Here is a 16,238-nt window from a genome sequence, read left to right on the forward strand (position 1 = left end):
TCTCTACCTGGGCTGGCTTTTGTTTTTTGGTTTTTTGTTTTTGTTTTTTTTTTTTTCATTTAGCAGCTGCTTTCTGCTTGGCTTCTTGGCCTCTCGCTTGTGCGCGGATCCAGCAGATGCCTGGTAGGGAAACCACATGCTGGGTTCGAGGCTCACTTCTCCACAGCTTCCTTTTCTGAGGGGTCTTGAGAGATCCTCTCAGGCAGGGGTGACGTGGGCCTGGAGGGCAGTGCATCAGCCCAGAGGGGATTATTCTCCAGCCTTAAGATCTAATGGGATTTGCCTTGCTAAGCTGTGGGCTCACTTGGGACCCATGACCTTTCCTTCTTTCTTGTGTCTCCCTTTTGGAATGGGAGGGGCCTGTCCCGACGCTGTATTTTGGAAGCCTGTATCTTGTTTGGTTTCACTGGCTCACAGCTGGACTGGAATTTTGTCTCTGGACGAATAGTACCTGGAGTCGCACCTTTGCCTGATTTAGATAAGACTGTGGACGTCAGAGCCGATGCTGGAATGAGTTAAGACTTTGGGGGCTGTTGAGATGGAATGAGTGTATTTTGCGTGCAAGAAGGACATGAATTTGGGGGGGGGGTGGCTGGGGCAGAGTGTTATGGACTGAATGTGTCCCCTCAGAACTCCTGTGCCTAAGCCCTATCCCCCACTGGGACAGTATTTGGAAATGAGGCCTTGGGGAGGGGATAGTTGAGGTCAGAGGGCGGGGCCCTCCTGATGGGATCCGTGCCCTTACAAGAAAAGAGCCGGAGATCTGTGTCTGCCCTGGGAGCACATAGTGAGAAGGCCGTCTTCAAGCCAGGAAGAGCCGTCGCCGGCACCGATCGTGCCGGCACTCTGACCTCAGGCCTCCAGCCTCCAGACGGTGAGAGCTCACTTTCAGTTGCTTGCGCCCCAGTCTGTGGTGCTGGCCCAGCATCCCGGGCTCACTGAGAGCTCCTCAGGCTTGGGTGGTTTGGGCATCCTGAGCCCCGGTTTCTATCTCCAGATGGACGCCCCGAGCTGCATGTAGGTCTTGCTTTCTGTTTGGACCCCAAGATCTCACAGCACAGCCTGAGGGCGCGGGGTGGGCCTGGTGACACCTCCCTCCCTCCCTTCTGGCATCGTCTGCCCTCCTCCCCCCGTGTCCGCCTGTGACGTCCAGGCACATTTTCATTGTTGTAGTTTCATTGCTGTTGTGGTTTGTTCTTGGAGACGGGTTCAGATTCCGGCCCAGCGGTTCCTGGTGCCAGCCCACGTCTGCCGGGCCCATCTGGCCAGTCCGAGCTGCTGCTTCGCTGGGCAGCAGGTGGTTCTGGTGCTCCTGCCGGCGTGGCTCTGTGCTCTGTGCCTGGGCGCGGTCTCAGCGTTGGGAGAGGCGCCGGTCCCCCTGCAGCCCGGTGGGCGCTGGGCAGCTCTGAGCACTTTCCATTTAAAGTGAATCCATGGAGGAAATCTTCCACACAGAGATGAGTTGTGTTCAGTATGAATTTATTTATAGTAGGTTACTTGGAAGTTGGTGTACATTTTTCCATAGAATCTTTGTGAAATATTGGTCAGCCATTTCATTAAAACTTGACTTGTACCATGAAAAATTAAGGTATTTGTGATAAAATGATTAGAAAGTTGAACTGTTGGGATGCCTGGGTGGCTCAGACAGTAAAGGGTCTGCCTTCGGCTCAGGTCATGATCTTGGGGTTCTGGGATCGAGCCCCATGTTGTGCTCTCTGCTCGGTGGGGAGCCTGCTTCTCCCTCTGCCTCTGCCTGTCGCTCCCCCTGCTTGTGCTCTCTCTCTGTCAAATAAATAAATAAAATCTTAAAAAAAAAGAAAGTTGAACTGTGACAATCCCTCCCCCTTAAAACACCTCTTAGAATTGGTTTTCTTAATGGGTACTGACAGTATTTGGTGAGGAAAAGACAGCTCTGAGAGCCCCTGGCAGGGCTGTGACCCTCTCTTCCTGGGCAGGAAAGGGGTCCCGCCCCCCGCCCCCCGTGGCCTCCAAGTCCCGGCAGGCTTTCCTTACGGGAGCATCTCTCATTTTAAAAAATCAGCAGCCCGATCCCCAGACACGTGCCTGCACACGCCTCTCACCTCACTAGGTTTCTCAGTGGGGGTGAATCAGAGATTGGTTTCCAAAGCAGGCGACCTGTGTTTGCACAGGCCCTCCCACAGGCCGTCAGCACCTGTCTGTCCTCCATGGGGCCTTTTCCTCCGGAGGGAGCGGCTTCCCCCCTCAAGGAGCACTTTGCATCCCCTTCCCTAACCACTGCCTGCCTTCTCCACCACGTGTTAGCCCCTCTCCCATCCGTGGCAGCCTGGCGTTCCCCGCTCTGCTGTTGCCGCCTCGTGGAGCCCATGCCAGATGCCCACTCTGCCGAGGGGAGGAGGAGTCGGTGGGGAGCTCCTGAAGGGGCTGCTGAGCCTCGAGGACCGTGGCCTAGCCACCGGCACGTGGGCATCGTGGGAAAGGTGTGTGGCAGAACGGCTGCACGCTGGGCCCAGAGAAACGGGAGCCGAATGCTGCCCCCCGTTCCCCTCAGTGGAGAGGCTCACCGTTACGTGGCTTGTACACAGTTTCAGCTTGAAAACCACAGTCTGCAGGCAGGTGCGGCCCCGTGATGTAGCCTGGAACGTGGGGCTGCCTTGGCGCTGCTGAGTGGCAGTGCGGGCGGGCGCCGTGGAGGACCGCTGTGGCTGCAGACGGGCAGCTCGCCCGAGTGAGGCCCCCACAGAACGTGTCCAGAGGAGGTGGTGCCCGGGTGGATACAGCTGAGCCCGGCCCAGGCTCTCTCTGTCTGCCTACGGCTGTCCTCAGCTTGTGGATACGGCCCTGGGGCTGCCCCCATCGTGTCCACCGAGCCAGGAGTGACCGGGCCTGGGGTCCCTGCCCCCTGCCCCCTCGGGGAACGGGGCGTCCCGGCCTGGGAGGGAAGTCCCTCTCTGCAGCCTCGTGGGGCCATTTCGGTCATGGGACTGCCCTGGGCTGATGACATCACTGGGGGTCACTGCTGCGACTGCTTTAGAGCAGATGAGGTCAGCACCCCACCCCCAAGGTTTGGGGGGGCGATGCCAGGACCACACGAGGAAGGACAGGCGGGTGTCGGGGGCAGCCACACACAGGTGGGAAGCGACCTTGTTCCCGTTTGCTCCCGGGGAGGAAAGCCGGGACTTAGAATGACCAGTGCCTCGCAAACACGCTGGGCGATGAAGCCTTGCCCCACAGCCCCGCCGTCTGCGGTGCCCACCCCGAGGGCTCTGACCACGTGGCTCATTCGCGCCCCCGCCCCATGGGGCGTCACTGCCAGGCTGTCCCCTCCGAGTCCCTGGTCCAGCCGACTCATGCTTCTCTCCAGCATATTCATTGTGTTTCCCATCATTTGCCATCAGTTCCAAGAGGACAGACTTCTGTCTGTTTTCTGTCGTGTCCCCCGTGCCTGCCAAGGGTACTGACTCTCCAGGGAGGAGCTGATGCGGGCAAGCAGGACGGGGCGCTGGCACGGAGGTCGGTCGAGCACCTTTGTTGTCTGCCGTGTACTTCCCTAGACTTGTGGTATCGCAGCGACAAAGGCCGTGTCCTGTGTGCTGAGGCCTTGTCGGGAGGAGGGGGCTCCTGCGGTGCAGGCAGAAGCCAGGCTAGCGCGTCACGTCTGTGGGAGCGGGGGCCGTGGCTGACGTGACCCGAGAAGGCCACCTGCCTCCCACACCGCGTGGCTTCCTGCTGCGTGGTCCCCAGACCGTTCCCGGGCCCCCTTCTGTTACATGGCTCTTCTTCACTCACCTTTCAAAACCTGGTGCACTGTAAATGACATTTTCAGCTGGGAAACGGGTGCTGGCCAGAAGCAGGCCTGTGACTGGGGACATCCCTCCGTGGAAGAGGTCTGCGTCCTGGTCGCATCCTGCTCCTTGCTGGCCTGGGACGGGAGCCACGGCTGGGTCTCCTAAGTCATAGGGGCTGTGTGTTCGTCCACACTCTCCGCTGTCCCTCGGAACCTCCCAGCCAGGGTGCCCACTAGGCTTCACAGCAGCACCAGAACCCTCCCCTGCGGCCAGGCTACGGTCCCGCCCGAAACCCCAGACTGCTGGTTTTAGAAGGTCACGTGGTAACGTGTAGTAGGAGCCTGTGGGTGGAATGTGCCTTCGGCAAGAACAGGGAGTCCTGGGGGAGTGTGCTGTGAACCCAGACACCGGCAGGGTGCCGTGACGCCGAGCTCGGCCCTGCAGGGCCTGCGGCCACCACCTTTCTCCCCCGACACACACATCTCTGCACACAGCCCTGGATGACCGAATGACCGGGGCATCTTAGACGTCCTAGCCCTGGGACTGTGTTCTTTGTCATTACTGTTTTATGTTAGGTGTTTGCCCAGAACGATCCAGGGTACTGAGACCTGCTCAGAGAGACCGGCGGTGTCTGCCCCAGGGGCACAGAGTCCAGTCAGAGTCACGGTCGGGGAGGAAGCTGGGCCTGCAGGTGGCGGCACCCACTCCACTTCCCCCGCATTGGCCCAAGGCCACCTCACCAGCTCCTTGGCCCCGCTTGGGGCCAGGTCACTCAGTGGGACGGCTCCCCGGGGGGGCGGCATTTGGCTGTCCCTGTGCGGTGCTCCCCACGTGTGCCGCATTGTGGGAGCACTCCCTGTCCGGCTCGGAGAAGCTGCGGGGCCGTCTGTGCGGCGAGCCACGGGGCTGTGCTGGTCACCCCGGGCCCTGGTCCGTTTCCCGTGAACAAGAGAGGCTTTGCCCGCCGCGCTGCCCTGCCCTGCCCCGGAAATTCGGCACAGCCCACGCTCGTCCCCGTACCTGCGGGACGTGGGGTTTTTCACACTGTCGCTCCACGCACATTTCTTGTCAGAGTCCTCACGACACTGCATTGCCATAGAAACGGAGCTCGTTAAAATTCCCTGCAGCCTCCTAATTATAGAATTTCAAAGACAAGCGAAGAGATCCTTCCAAGGGTTGGAGTTGAGGCTGAGAGGAGGGGGAGAGCAGCCCACGCGCACCGGGCACCTCTGGGAGCTGGCTGGGCTTCTCCGTGATTCCCAGTCCAGAGCACAGGCACCCAGGAAGGGCCCCGGGCAGGCACACTCTGACCTCGGAGCGCGGCCTTGACCACACAGCCAAGACAGAACCTCAGACCCGCCGGGATGCCGACTCCCCATGGAGGCCTTTCCTGCCCGCCCGACGTTGGTGGGACCCCTTTCAGCGGGCACCGAGATCAACGGGATTGAGGTGGACACAGAGTGGGGGCGCAGGGCCAGCGTCGTTCCTAGAGCACCTGCCCGTCCTCACACACATGTTCTCTGAGGACATGTGCTCTTTTCTTCCTTTTTACACTCCGGCTGTCACTTCAGATGAGTAGGGGCTGTGACTTTCCAGGCAGAAACCCAGAATCTGCAAGCATGACGGTTGTCTGAGCCAGTGGCCCATGAGGCTGATGGCCCTGGCCTGCTAGGGCAGAGGATGGCTGGGCCCCTGCCGAGCTCAGGGGCTCAGGAAGGCGGAATGGGCACCATCCAACTGTGTCCAACCCTGCACGTGGGGAACCTTCTAGTAAAGAGTCTGAGGTTTGAAAGTTTTGGGGGTTTTAGGGGCTACCATGGTGGGAATATGGGTTTTCCAGGAAAGGTGCTCAGTTGATTCACAAGTTAAGGAGGTGAGGGGTGCCTGGATGGCTCAGTCAGTTAAGCGTCTGCCTTTGGCTCAGGTCATGATCCCAGGGTCCTGGGATGGAGCCTGCATTGGGCTCCCTGCTCCGCAGGAATCCTGCTTCTCCCTCTCCCTCCGCCCCTGATTGTGTTCCTTCTCTCTCTGTTAAATAAATAAATAAATAAATAAATAAATAAATAAATAAATAAATAAAAACTTAAAAAAATAATTAGGGAGGTGGTAAGCCCAGTCCAGTCTTGAGAGAAACAGCAGGCAGACCCCAGGAGAGGGGCATCCGACACAGCGTCTGACCCGCGCTGAGGTGAGGTCATCAAACCAGGGACAGCTGGGAAACTGCCACCACCCAAAGGGGCCTGAGCCAGCAGGGGTGAAGTACCGTGTGGGGCTCTGGGTGGCATCTGGGTCAGAACGAGGACATCAGAGAGAAGCTGAGGAAATCCGAATAGAGCATGTGCGTGAGTTAACGACAGTGCGTCAGTTGTAACAAACGTGCCTCGCGCTTGTAGGATGTGAGCCGGAGAGGATGCCGGGCGTGCACTCCGTGGGCTCCCGTGCTGTCTCTGCAGCTCTCCCCTAAGGCTGGGACTGTTCTGAGCCTTGAACTGTGTTGAAAAGGGAGTTGAGGGGGCTGCCGGCTGAAGCCCTGGTGTTCATCTCCGTCTTGGTGAACGTCAGAGGGAAGTCAGGTGTTAACGGGAGGGGAAGCTGTGGGTGGGTTACGTGGGAGCTCTCTGTACTGTCTTTGAACTCTCGGTAAGTCTGAAATAAATTGCACGTGCGTGTGCATGTGGTTTTTTTTGTAAGTGAAGGATGTCCTGCTGTCCCTTGTGGTTCTTTATAACTCACCTGACCGTGGCTTTCCGGGCAGTGGCCTGGGCGTGGATCGGACACCCCAGGGGCTCCCCTGCCTTTGCCTGAGGTGGTGCCAACGACATGGTGCCTTGCCAGGGTCTGCAATGCCAGGGGCTCTGAAAAAACGCCTTCCTGTCTCTGCATCGGGTGGGGGTGCTGGTAAATACCCTCTTAGAGACCGTGTGTGAGTCGGGCTTCTCCAGAGAAACAGAACCGATAGGGTGTATATACAGAGAAAAAGAGCTCTGTTGTCAGGAACTGGCCCATGCAATTAGGGAGGTGGGCAAACCCAAAATCTGCAAGATCAGCGGGCAGGCTGGAGACCCCAGGAAGAGCCTAAGCTTCAGTTCAAGTCTGAAGTCTGGGTGCTACAGAATTCCCTCCTGCTCAGGAGACGCCTTTTGTTCTAGTCAGTCCTTCGCCTGATTGGACGAGGCCCACCTACGTCATGGAGGCCAGTCTGCCTCATTCATATTCCACTGATTTAAATGTCAGTCTCATCCAAAAGCACCCTTGGGGCGCCGAGTGGCTCAGTTGGTTAAGTATCTGACCCTTGATCTCCCGAGGTATTGACCTCAGGGTTGCGAGTTCAAGCCTTGCATGGGGCTCCATGCTGGCTGTGGAGACTACTTAAAAAACAAACAAATAAAAGCAAAAAAACAAACACCCTCACGGAAACATCCAGAATAACATTTGGCTACATGTCTGGGTGCCGTGGCCCCGCCCAGCTGACACACAAAATGAACCACCCCCTTGTGGCCCTTGCCCAGAGGCACCCAGACACGTTTCCTGAAGCCCTGCTCATCTCCAGTTAAAGGCGGCGGCAAGGTCATTCTGCCTCACGTGAACCTGCCGTGGCTGGGGGACAGCCCCCCGGCAGGACCAGCAGCAGGGGACAGGCCCTTTCTTTGCCTACTTAGGGCTTTGTTTCTTTGTTTAAATTTGATATGCTTTATTTATTTATTTATTTTTAAAGATTTTATTTACTTATTTGACAGAGGAGAGAGACAGCCAGCGAGAGAGGGAACACAGGCAGGGGGAGTGGGACAGGAAGAAGCAGGCTCCTAGCGGAGAAGCCAGATGTGGGGCTCGATCCCAGAACGCCGGGATCACGCCCTGAGCCGAAGGCAGACGCTTAACGACTGCGCCACCCAGGCGCCCCGATACACTTTATTTAAAATAAAATTCAGCACGCGTTCCCAGCCCCCCTGGCCCCACCAAAAAAAAGTTTCAAATGAATTCTTAAAGAAAAAATGAGATGGAATTATTTGAAGATCAGTCAGAGGGAAATAATCTGAAATTAGTCTGTAGCCATACTGTTGCTGCTACCTCTGGCCCTCCCTCTGTTTTTACAGTTTTCAGTGTTTACTAAAGGTTTAGCGTGGGCTGAGGCACCCGGAGGACGTGTCGCCCGTGATCCTACAGAGCTTTCGTATAACGGACACGTGCGGCCCTAGCAGCGGCCGGGATAGAGCTTAACGGGTAGCCGTCGGCCCAGGGGCTGGCCCCAGAGGCTACGCTGTCCTGAACTTGGCATTAGTCTTCCAGTTACTAGAACAACTTCTTCTCACGACTATGTGTCCTGGAACAGTTAGCCCCCCTCAAGTGCTCTGGATCTGGGGGGCCACGTGCAGCCCTTGGTCTTGTCCCCTCAGTGAGTTTGCCTGCCTGCCGTGCACCCCCTCACACCCTTGGCCTCTGCTAGGCCATCTTCGTGTTTCTTATTTCGGGCGGCTTTCACCACATGTGAAGGCTAGCTAGTCGGGCGTGTTTGTAGATTTCCGTGTGGTACGTGCACGGGCACAAGAAAACCAGAGTGTTGGCCCTGGTGTGTCCCCCGCGGGTCAGCTCAGCTCCCTCTGTGTCTCTGCGTCCCCCTGTCTGTGTCTGTCACTCAGTGCCTTCTCTCTGCAGGACAGCTGGGGGTTGTGAATACCACATGCAGGGAGGGTCAGGGGGCATGTGTGGGGACATGGGGACAGTCAGTCCTGTGGACATCAGCACGGACCTACCCCCAACCAGGCTTCCCCCAGATCAAGCCAGGTAGGCTGGAAGGGCTGGATATGGCAGGACACACTCTGTCATCTGGACAAAGGCCCTGGGCGTCACCAGGGACTCCTTAGAGCCGAGGGGCCCGTGGACTGAGGGTGGTCCTTGCGTCCCGTGGACCCCAGGCCTGAAGCCGAGGTGTGGACTTGCAGGTCGGGGAGCAGGGGGGTGAAGGCTGGTGCCACGTCCCGCCCGGCCCTGCTCTCATCTGGGTGTTGGCGGAGAGTCTGTGGCAGGAAACCTTTGAGGGGTCCTGGGTGATGCGTGGGCCTCTGCCAAACCCCCAACTGCCCACCGGCCGTGGGGCTCCTGCCGTGGAGGAATCTGGACGTCTTGTTTCCCACTCAGTCTTCCATTTAGAGGGAGAGAAGCAGGCTCTCCGGTGGCTGTGACCTGATTTCAGCACGGTCCCCCAGAGCTGCTAATTTGCTTGTTTTAAAAACATTTCGTTTCGTTAGTTTCCACATTGGTGTGCATTTGTGGCCCTTCCACGGCTCATGAACGTGGCTTTCACTGCGGGACTTTATAAAAGCACAAAGCTTCCCGTTGTATCCTGAGTATTTTGTTTGTACCAGTGTTCGCTTCAGAGTGTTTGGAAGGAGCAAAGTTACGAGCATTTTTAGGGAAGAGTGAAACCAACAGTTCTAATTAAACGTGTAACTGCAGCATTTTTGACGAGCGGTGTCCTTCTTACAAGTTTGGGGTACGGAATGCATTTTTGGAAAGCGGCGTGTTTGGTAACCCTCGACTCCGCGTGTCTGCCTCACCTCTGCCCTGAGATCTGTCAGGCGGTGGGGGGGGGCGGGGGCGGGACGGGACACACCGGGTGGGGGGGGTCCCTTGCGTCCGGGGGGGCAGGACGCCCGGCCACATTTCGGGCAGACCGTGGACTCCATGTGGCAGCTGCCGCCCCTCCGTGACCGGGGAGGCATGAGCTCACAGCCTGTGTGCACCGCACCCCAGTGTGGAAAAGGGGGCCTGGTTTCCGTGCCCGGAGGAAAGGACGGTGGAAAGGAAAACAGGGAGGCGGGCTTGGAAGCACATTGGCCTCCGATGACGTTCCAGCCGGACCCTCACGGGGGCTGCCCCGCTGCTGTCCTCCCCGCCAGGTGGCCGTCCCCACGGGACCTCGGGTGGGGTGGGGTGGGGTGGGGCTGGCCGGCCGAGGGCTGTTTCTTTACCCCTCTGTGCTGTCTCCCCTAGAGTCCATCTACCGCCGCGGAGCCAGAAGATGGAGGAAGCTGTACCGTGCCAACGGCCATCTCTTCCAGGCCAAGCGCTTTAACAGGGTGAGTGCGGCCGCCTCGGCCCCCGGCTCCCGGGCTGTCACCGCCCAGCCTGCGCTCCGCGGACTCTGTCTTGGCTCAGACACTTACCCCTGCAGCCCTTCTCTGGGGACCCATTCCCACGGGCAGCTCACGCTCCTCACAGCTCTGTGCGTGCTGTCTCCCCACCGGGCGTGGCGCTCTGGGCACAGGGACCCTGCACACAGATTTATTGCTTATTGTAACTAATGACTGGAGGAAGGTCAGCTGGGGAGACCTAGGGGCACTGTCAGGGCCCAAGAAGGAATGGGGCGTGTCTGTCAGGGACGAGAAGGAATGGTGGATGGCAGGAGAACACGGGGTCCAAGGAATATCGGATGCCTTGGGGGAGGTCAGGCATCACCCAGCAAGGACGTATGAGAGGACCCCGAGTGCCAAGTGCTGCTGGAGCGTGAGGACAGGGGTGAGGTGCATGGACAACGGACCTTCGTCCCATCTCTGGGCGGACTGATGGGGTGTGGATGGGAGATGCTGCGGTGAGCCGGCCGGATAGGATGGACCCTGGCAGCTGACAGAGATGGAAACGTGCCAACCCCCAGGATGCGAGGCCCCTGCTGCCCCCACCCGTGTTTATTTTACCAGCCAGCTGTGTGGCCAGGTGGCTTCTCTTTCTGCACATCTGGGTGCTGGCTGGGTTCTGGACAGAGAGGGGTCTCAGCCAGATGGGACTGGCCACCCTTCGGGACATCAGACAGAAGGTTCTAGGAGCCCCGCCCCCCATGCTGACTTCCGGTGAAACGCTGTCTCCTTCATCGCAGCTGACTCATTGGTCCAAGATGAAGCCCACCCACCCAGCAGTACAGACCAGGGCCGGGGCAGCACAGAGGGACCTGGCTTCTCCCACTCTGCAGATTTTAGGAGAAAAACCTATTGCTTGGATTGCAGGGTGCTGACCGTCCCACTGTCCCCCTGCCTGCCCCTCCTGCTGCCCTGTCCCCAGAATCAGTGAGAAAAGCTTTTCCTCCTGACAGAGAAGCGGGGACTCAGAGGAGTCCCCCCGCGACCCATTCCCACCCTGTCACAGATGTTTCGCTGCCCTAGAGCACCGAAAGTAGGCTCCCACAAACACGGGGAGGCTGAGGAGGGCGCTAGTCCAAAGACCCTCGGGCCTCAGACCGCTCTGTCGCTCACAGAGTGAGGTGGCAGAGGGGCCCGCAGTGCACTGGCGACTCGGAATTCCCACCTGCTTGTCCTTGGTCCTAAGGTGTCCTGCCCGGACCCTGGAGGCTGGGTCTGCACCCTTCAGCGTGTCATCACAGGCTTGCGCAGTGCACCTCCACCTGTCACTCGAAAGGGTGTTTTAAGAGCTGCACGTTTGGTTCTGCAGGAATGAGCAAGACCTACAGGGGAAAAGCCCACGAGAGATCGTTTCTCATGTTCTTCATCAGTGACCCAAGGGCGGAGAGTGAGCGGGTGGGTGTCAGTCACATGGCTGGGTCTCCCCACCTAGATCTTTATTTGCCCTTGACACGACTTTTCTTCTGGAGCAGTGAGACAGAGTTCCACTGGTGAGTCAGAGGGAGAGATTCAGCGAGTTTCTGGAGAAGAAATGAAGACCTCCCTCCTAGAAAGGAGACACCAGTGCCATGGTTGGGGTGGGGCATGAGGGGGAGGTCAGAGCCTGGCCCTGGGAACCCCAGGGCGTGAGCATTTCCTGTAAATGATGGTCAGGGGTTTCTCCTAGGCTTTTTGGCCCAAGCAAGGAGAACAGGGGTTAGCAAGCAATTCACGTCAAGGGCCAGAGTAAATATGTTAGACTTTGTGGGCTACCAGGTCCCTGTTGCAGCTGCCAACCCCATTATAACGTAAAAGCCGCCACAGTGGGTAAACACATGAGTAAGGCAGAGTTCCAGTAGAACGTTACTTATAAAAAATAGGGCCGCACTTGGCCCACAGCTGTAGTTTGCCTGCCCCTGGGCTAGAAGATTGGAGTTACTACTTGCTGAATGGATCAAGGCCCAGCATGAGACCCCCTCCCCAGCCCGTATTAGCGCGAAGCAGGATTCAGAAAATGCCGGAGGAGTGAGGCCGCCCCTCCCGCCCAAGGTAGAGCCGTAGCTTCCTACACCTTGTATGGATAGGCCAGGATGCAGGGAGAGTCTGCCGCCTCGGCTGGACCTCCCACACACTTGCAGCCCGGATCCGCAGGCTAACGGGCCAGCCCAGGAGGGCTCCCCGGGGCCAGTAGAGATGCGGCTCTCAACAGCCCAGCCTCGGACCCCACAGGTGGACCAGCAGGACGCCCGAGCTCACCGTCAGGAAGCACAAAGCACAGTGGAAGTGGGGTATCTGAGCAAGAACCCACAGAAACCCAGACCAGAGGCTTAGACGGGAAAGAGGTCGGCGTGACCGAAAAGTAGAATGCGTGATCAAAAATCGGAGCCAGGAGCCAGGTCGGCAGCGTGTAAGGAGGCTTCAAAGTATTTTCGCCCCATTGATTTATTCATTCAGGTGAACTTGAGAGGATTGAAGCTTGGGGTTTAGAGTTTATTTTTCAGTGTCACGTTTCCTGAAGTGGTAACAGTTCAAACACAGGTCTGAGCTAAAGAGCCTTCGGCAGCCTTTGGCGGACACAAGGGTTCCACGTCCCTCCCGTGTCCCTGGTGCGGAGCCCGGGGAGAGCGCGCCGGAGTCGGTCAGCAGCTGGCCGCCTGGCCCCTGCGTATCGCTGGGAAGGAGTCTGTGGGTTAGTAAAGACACGGAGTGGCTGACCAAAGCAGCACTGCAGATGGTCATGCAGCGGTGACCATGGGAAAGCGAGGCGCGTCCGCGCGTTATAGAAGGGAGGGGAATTGTCCTTAATGGCGTTACACGTGGTTTGTCGCATCCAGACACACAGGAGAATGAGAACCGGTCCTCATGCCCGAAGCTCTTCTCTGACTTCCAAAGTCAGGTGTTCAGCGGTTGCTCTACTCGGGCAGTGCTGGTACGAAACGAGGGCGGCCACAGTCGGAGCTGTTGGCAGGTGCCCCTGCGGCCGCCCCCCCAGCCCTCGCCGCCGTCCGCTGCACTTCGGCCCATTTCCTGATGGCCCCACGGTCTGCGTTCGGCTGCCTGAGGGAGGGGTACTTTAGGCAACACGGAGGACTGGGAATAAATGCTTTTCTGTCCTGTTTCCAAAGTTAAAAGTAATGGGGTGTGTGTGTGTTTACTTGACCTTAGCAAACGTGTTGGGCACCCGCGGTGTGCTGGGCGCTGCCCCAGGCACTGGCCGCAGAGCTGTGACCAGGACCTGAAGCTCTGTGTGTGGGGACAGGCCCGCTCGGGCCCTGGTTTCCCCGCTCGGCGCATCGCTGATGAGGAGTCGAGTTCTCGGTGTCCGTGGCCGTGAGCACCAGGCACGTGGTCTGTCCACGCCACCACGCCCCACGCCCGCGCGCCAAGAGGATTCCATCAGCCGTCATAAATGAACTCCACTCAGTACAGTTGTGGTCCTTTTTATTGTTCCGCAGGAGTAATGAGAGACTCTCTCAAAAGAATGAAATTTGTTAACTGCTGGAAAAAAGGTCACGGGAACCGGGTGCCACTCTCGTGCACCACCTGCCACGTGTGACCAGATTTCTGAACACAGTCATCATGCACTTTGTAACAGTCAAAAATTAGGAAAACGTCACCAGACAAGCTGATGGTTACCGTTAATTTCAGATGTTTAGAGCCTTGAAGAACAAAGATTCACCACTTAAAAATCTTTAAAAATACCAAAAAACCCCAGGATAATCGCAGACTGCCCCAAGCAGTTCGAAGTTGTGATGCGTCAGAAGGCCAGGCAGAGTCGCTGTCTCCATGGTCATCTGGAGTCAAATCTGGACGTCCCCCATGCCTGTCTCAGCCTGGGTGTCTGCACACAGCCTGGCAGGAGCCGCGATCGCCTTCCAGCCCCTGCAAGCAGGGGTGGGTCCTTGCCTGAGGAGGGGTCTCATCGCCCCTGCCAGAGCGGGGTCCCAGCCCCCTCCTTGAGGCTCTCGGTTCCCCCAGCCTTGGGATGGTCTCCAGTGGGGGCTCCTGAGCTTAGGTGGAGCCTGGGGTCCAGATGTGACGAGGCGACTGGGCTGCCTCCTGTCCTAGCTTCCCGTCGTCTTGGAGGAAGTCAGGGAAGATGCCACGTGCCCCAGTGCTGAGCTGGGTCCCTGGTGGAACATGGTTTGATGGCTGCTGTTCTTGCCTGCAGAGAGCGTACTGTGGCCAGTGCAGCGAAAGGATATGGGGTCTCGCAAGGCAGGGCTACAGGTGCATCAACTGCAAGCTGCTGGTCCATAAACGCTGCCACGTGCTCGTCCCGCTGACCTGCAAAAGGCATATGGTGAGTGTGGGCCAGGTGGGGCCTGGGAGCCCAGGGGCGGGGTACCCTCAAGCTCATTGTCCACGCTGACCTTGGTAACCCTCGGGCTCCCTGTCCAAATAGGACCCTGCCACCGGTGAGACAAAAGGAGGGGGTGCCTGTGGGTTGCAGAGCCATGACCCAGGCCAGCACCCCAGATGGGGCCCCTCTTCCCAAGCCCTGTGGGCCCCCAGCACTCTTGGGGCAGGGGACCTCTGGTGGAGCCTGCAGGGCCCTCTGCCGTGCTGGGATGAAGGTATGGGAGCAAGGGGAGGCTCGTCTGGACCCCAGGCATGGAACAGTTCTAGAGGAGCTGTGGAGGGGACGCCCCGTGCCGCTCTGAACGTCAGAGGATGCGCGCCCCCACCCCGTGGGCCCCTCACCCCCAGCCTGTAGTTGTGGACGTAAAGCACCCTGGCCCTTTGACGGGTTGTTCATTTCCCTCCTGAGTATCCCAGCTTGGCTGTGCTCGTGGCACCGCTGCGCTGAGCCTGAACTGGACGTTGAGTTCCTCCCGGCAGGCACATGTCCGGGAGGGCTGGCTCATCTGATGTCTAACCCTGATATTGTTGAGCACTGGGAAGTGGTGTCCCCACATGGACTGCTGTGGGGGAATGCACACTGTCTTCCTAAAACCCTTTCAGCCATGGCTGCCCAAACCCAGAAAGCTGCACATGCCCTTGACTCCATAGGTCCACGCTAGCCTAAGCAATAAGGCCAGCCTCAGAGATGTGATCAGTCAAGGGCTGAGGGAGGCCGACACCCGGAGCTTAGTGTTGGCCAATAGGGGCCTGCCTCAGCTGTGACATCAGCCCCCAGGACTCTGTGATGCGGCAGTGGGGGCGGGGGAGACCACCAAGCATTGTGTATAAATGCCCCATTTTTTAGAGCACCCACTGGAAAGGTCCCAGCCTGGGGTGCTGAGTGGTCTCCTGCTGTAGGGTCACAGGAGACGTCCGTGTGGGTCTTCCTGTCTCCAGGGAAGTAAGGTTAGCAGGTGCATTTGTGGAATACGTGTCAGGACATGGGCTCCAGTGTGCACATCACAGGAGGTGGTGATAGAAAGTCACACAGTGTCTCCAGAAGCCACATTGTCACACCTGTCTGGTCACTTTGTCATGCCCATCTCTTTGCAGGATTCTGTCATGCCTTCCCAAGAACCTGCAGTAGATGACAAGGACGACGTGGACCTTCCTTCTGAGGACACCGATGGAAGTAGGGGCTGCTTTCTTCCTGCTGGTGGAGCCCGGGCTCTCCACGCTGGAATTCCTGCGCGCCTCCCCTTTCTGACCACGAATCCTTTCTAGCTCCCATCTGCTCTCCAAGGGTCAATATTGGCAAGCATGCGCCCCTCACTGCGGGGCTGGGGACGTCTCTAGGGCCTTCCATCATCCCTGGGCATGGATGGCAGGGTGGGGTGGCCTTCCCTGGGTACACATATCTCTGAGAGTGGCGTTTTCCTTCAGCACCAACTTCGGGAGTTCTAGAAGATACCGTGGCGGCTGCCACAGCCAGGCCCTCCCATAGGTGGGCTGCCACATGGGCTGGTCTCCATGGAAAGGCCTGCTGTCAAGTTGGTTCTTGAGTTTCCGTGGGATTTTGTGGGGGTTTTTGGTGGGGGAGAGACTTTTTTTAATGCTCAGAAGCATTTGGAGGAAGATTTTGAATGCTAGTTGGACTGATATCCCAGCTCTGAGCTCTCATCATCTGTGCACTATTAAGAGCCCTAGCCCTCGCCTGGTACGTGTGAGTACCGCGCCCTGAGAGCCCTTGAAGGGTGAAATGAGACCACGGAGCATAAAGCATTCAGCTCACAAAGGAGATTCCTAATAAACAACAACCCACATACCCACCTACCTCCCAGCCCAGCCAGCCAGCCAGCCATTTATGTATCTGCCCACCCACCATCCGCTCATCCCTCCACCCAGCCAGCCATCCCGCCATTCATCTCCCACCCACCTGCACACTCTAAGAACAACATCTGGAAGGCTAGGCACCCACCTGCACACTCTAAGAACAACATCTGGAAGGCTAGGCACC

General features: G+C 58.1%; 1 protein-coding gene across 1 annotated transcript in view; it reads left to right on the forward strand.

Moving 5' to 3' along the window:
- Nucleotides 1-16,238, forward strand: part of PRKCZ (protein kinase C zeta) — a 103,963-nt gene that overhangs the window by 62,429 nt on the left and 25,296 nt on the right. Inside the window, exons 5-7 of the mRNA XM_040645656.1 lie at nucleotides 9,759-9,844; nucleotides 14,049-14,180; nucleotides 15,335-15,413. Of these exons, the coding sequence (XP_040501590.1) occupies nucleotides 9,759-9,844; nucleotides 14,049-14,180; nucleotides 15,335-15,413 (297 nt within the window). The remainder of the gene's footprint in view (nucleotides 1-9,758; nucleotides 9,845-14,048; nucleotides 14,181-15,334; nucleotides 15,414-16,238) is intronic.

Source organism: Ursus maritimus, unplaced genomic scaffold (assembly GCF_017311325.1).
Source record: "Ursus maritimus isolate PB19 unplaced genomic scaffold, ASM1731132v1 scaffold_32, whole genome shotgun sequence".
Lineage (NCBI taxonomy): Eukaryota > Metazoa > Chordata > Mammalia > Carnivora > Ursidae > Ursus > Ursus maritimus.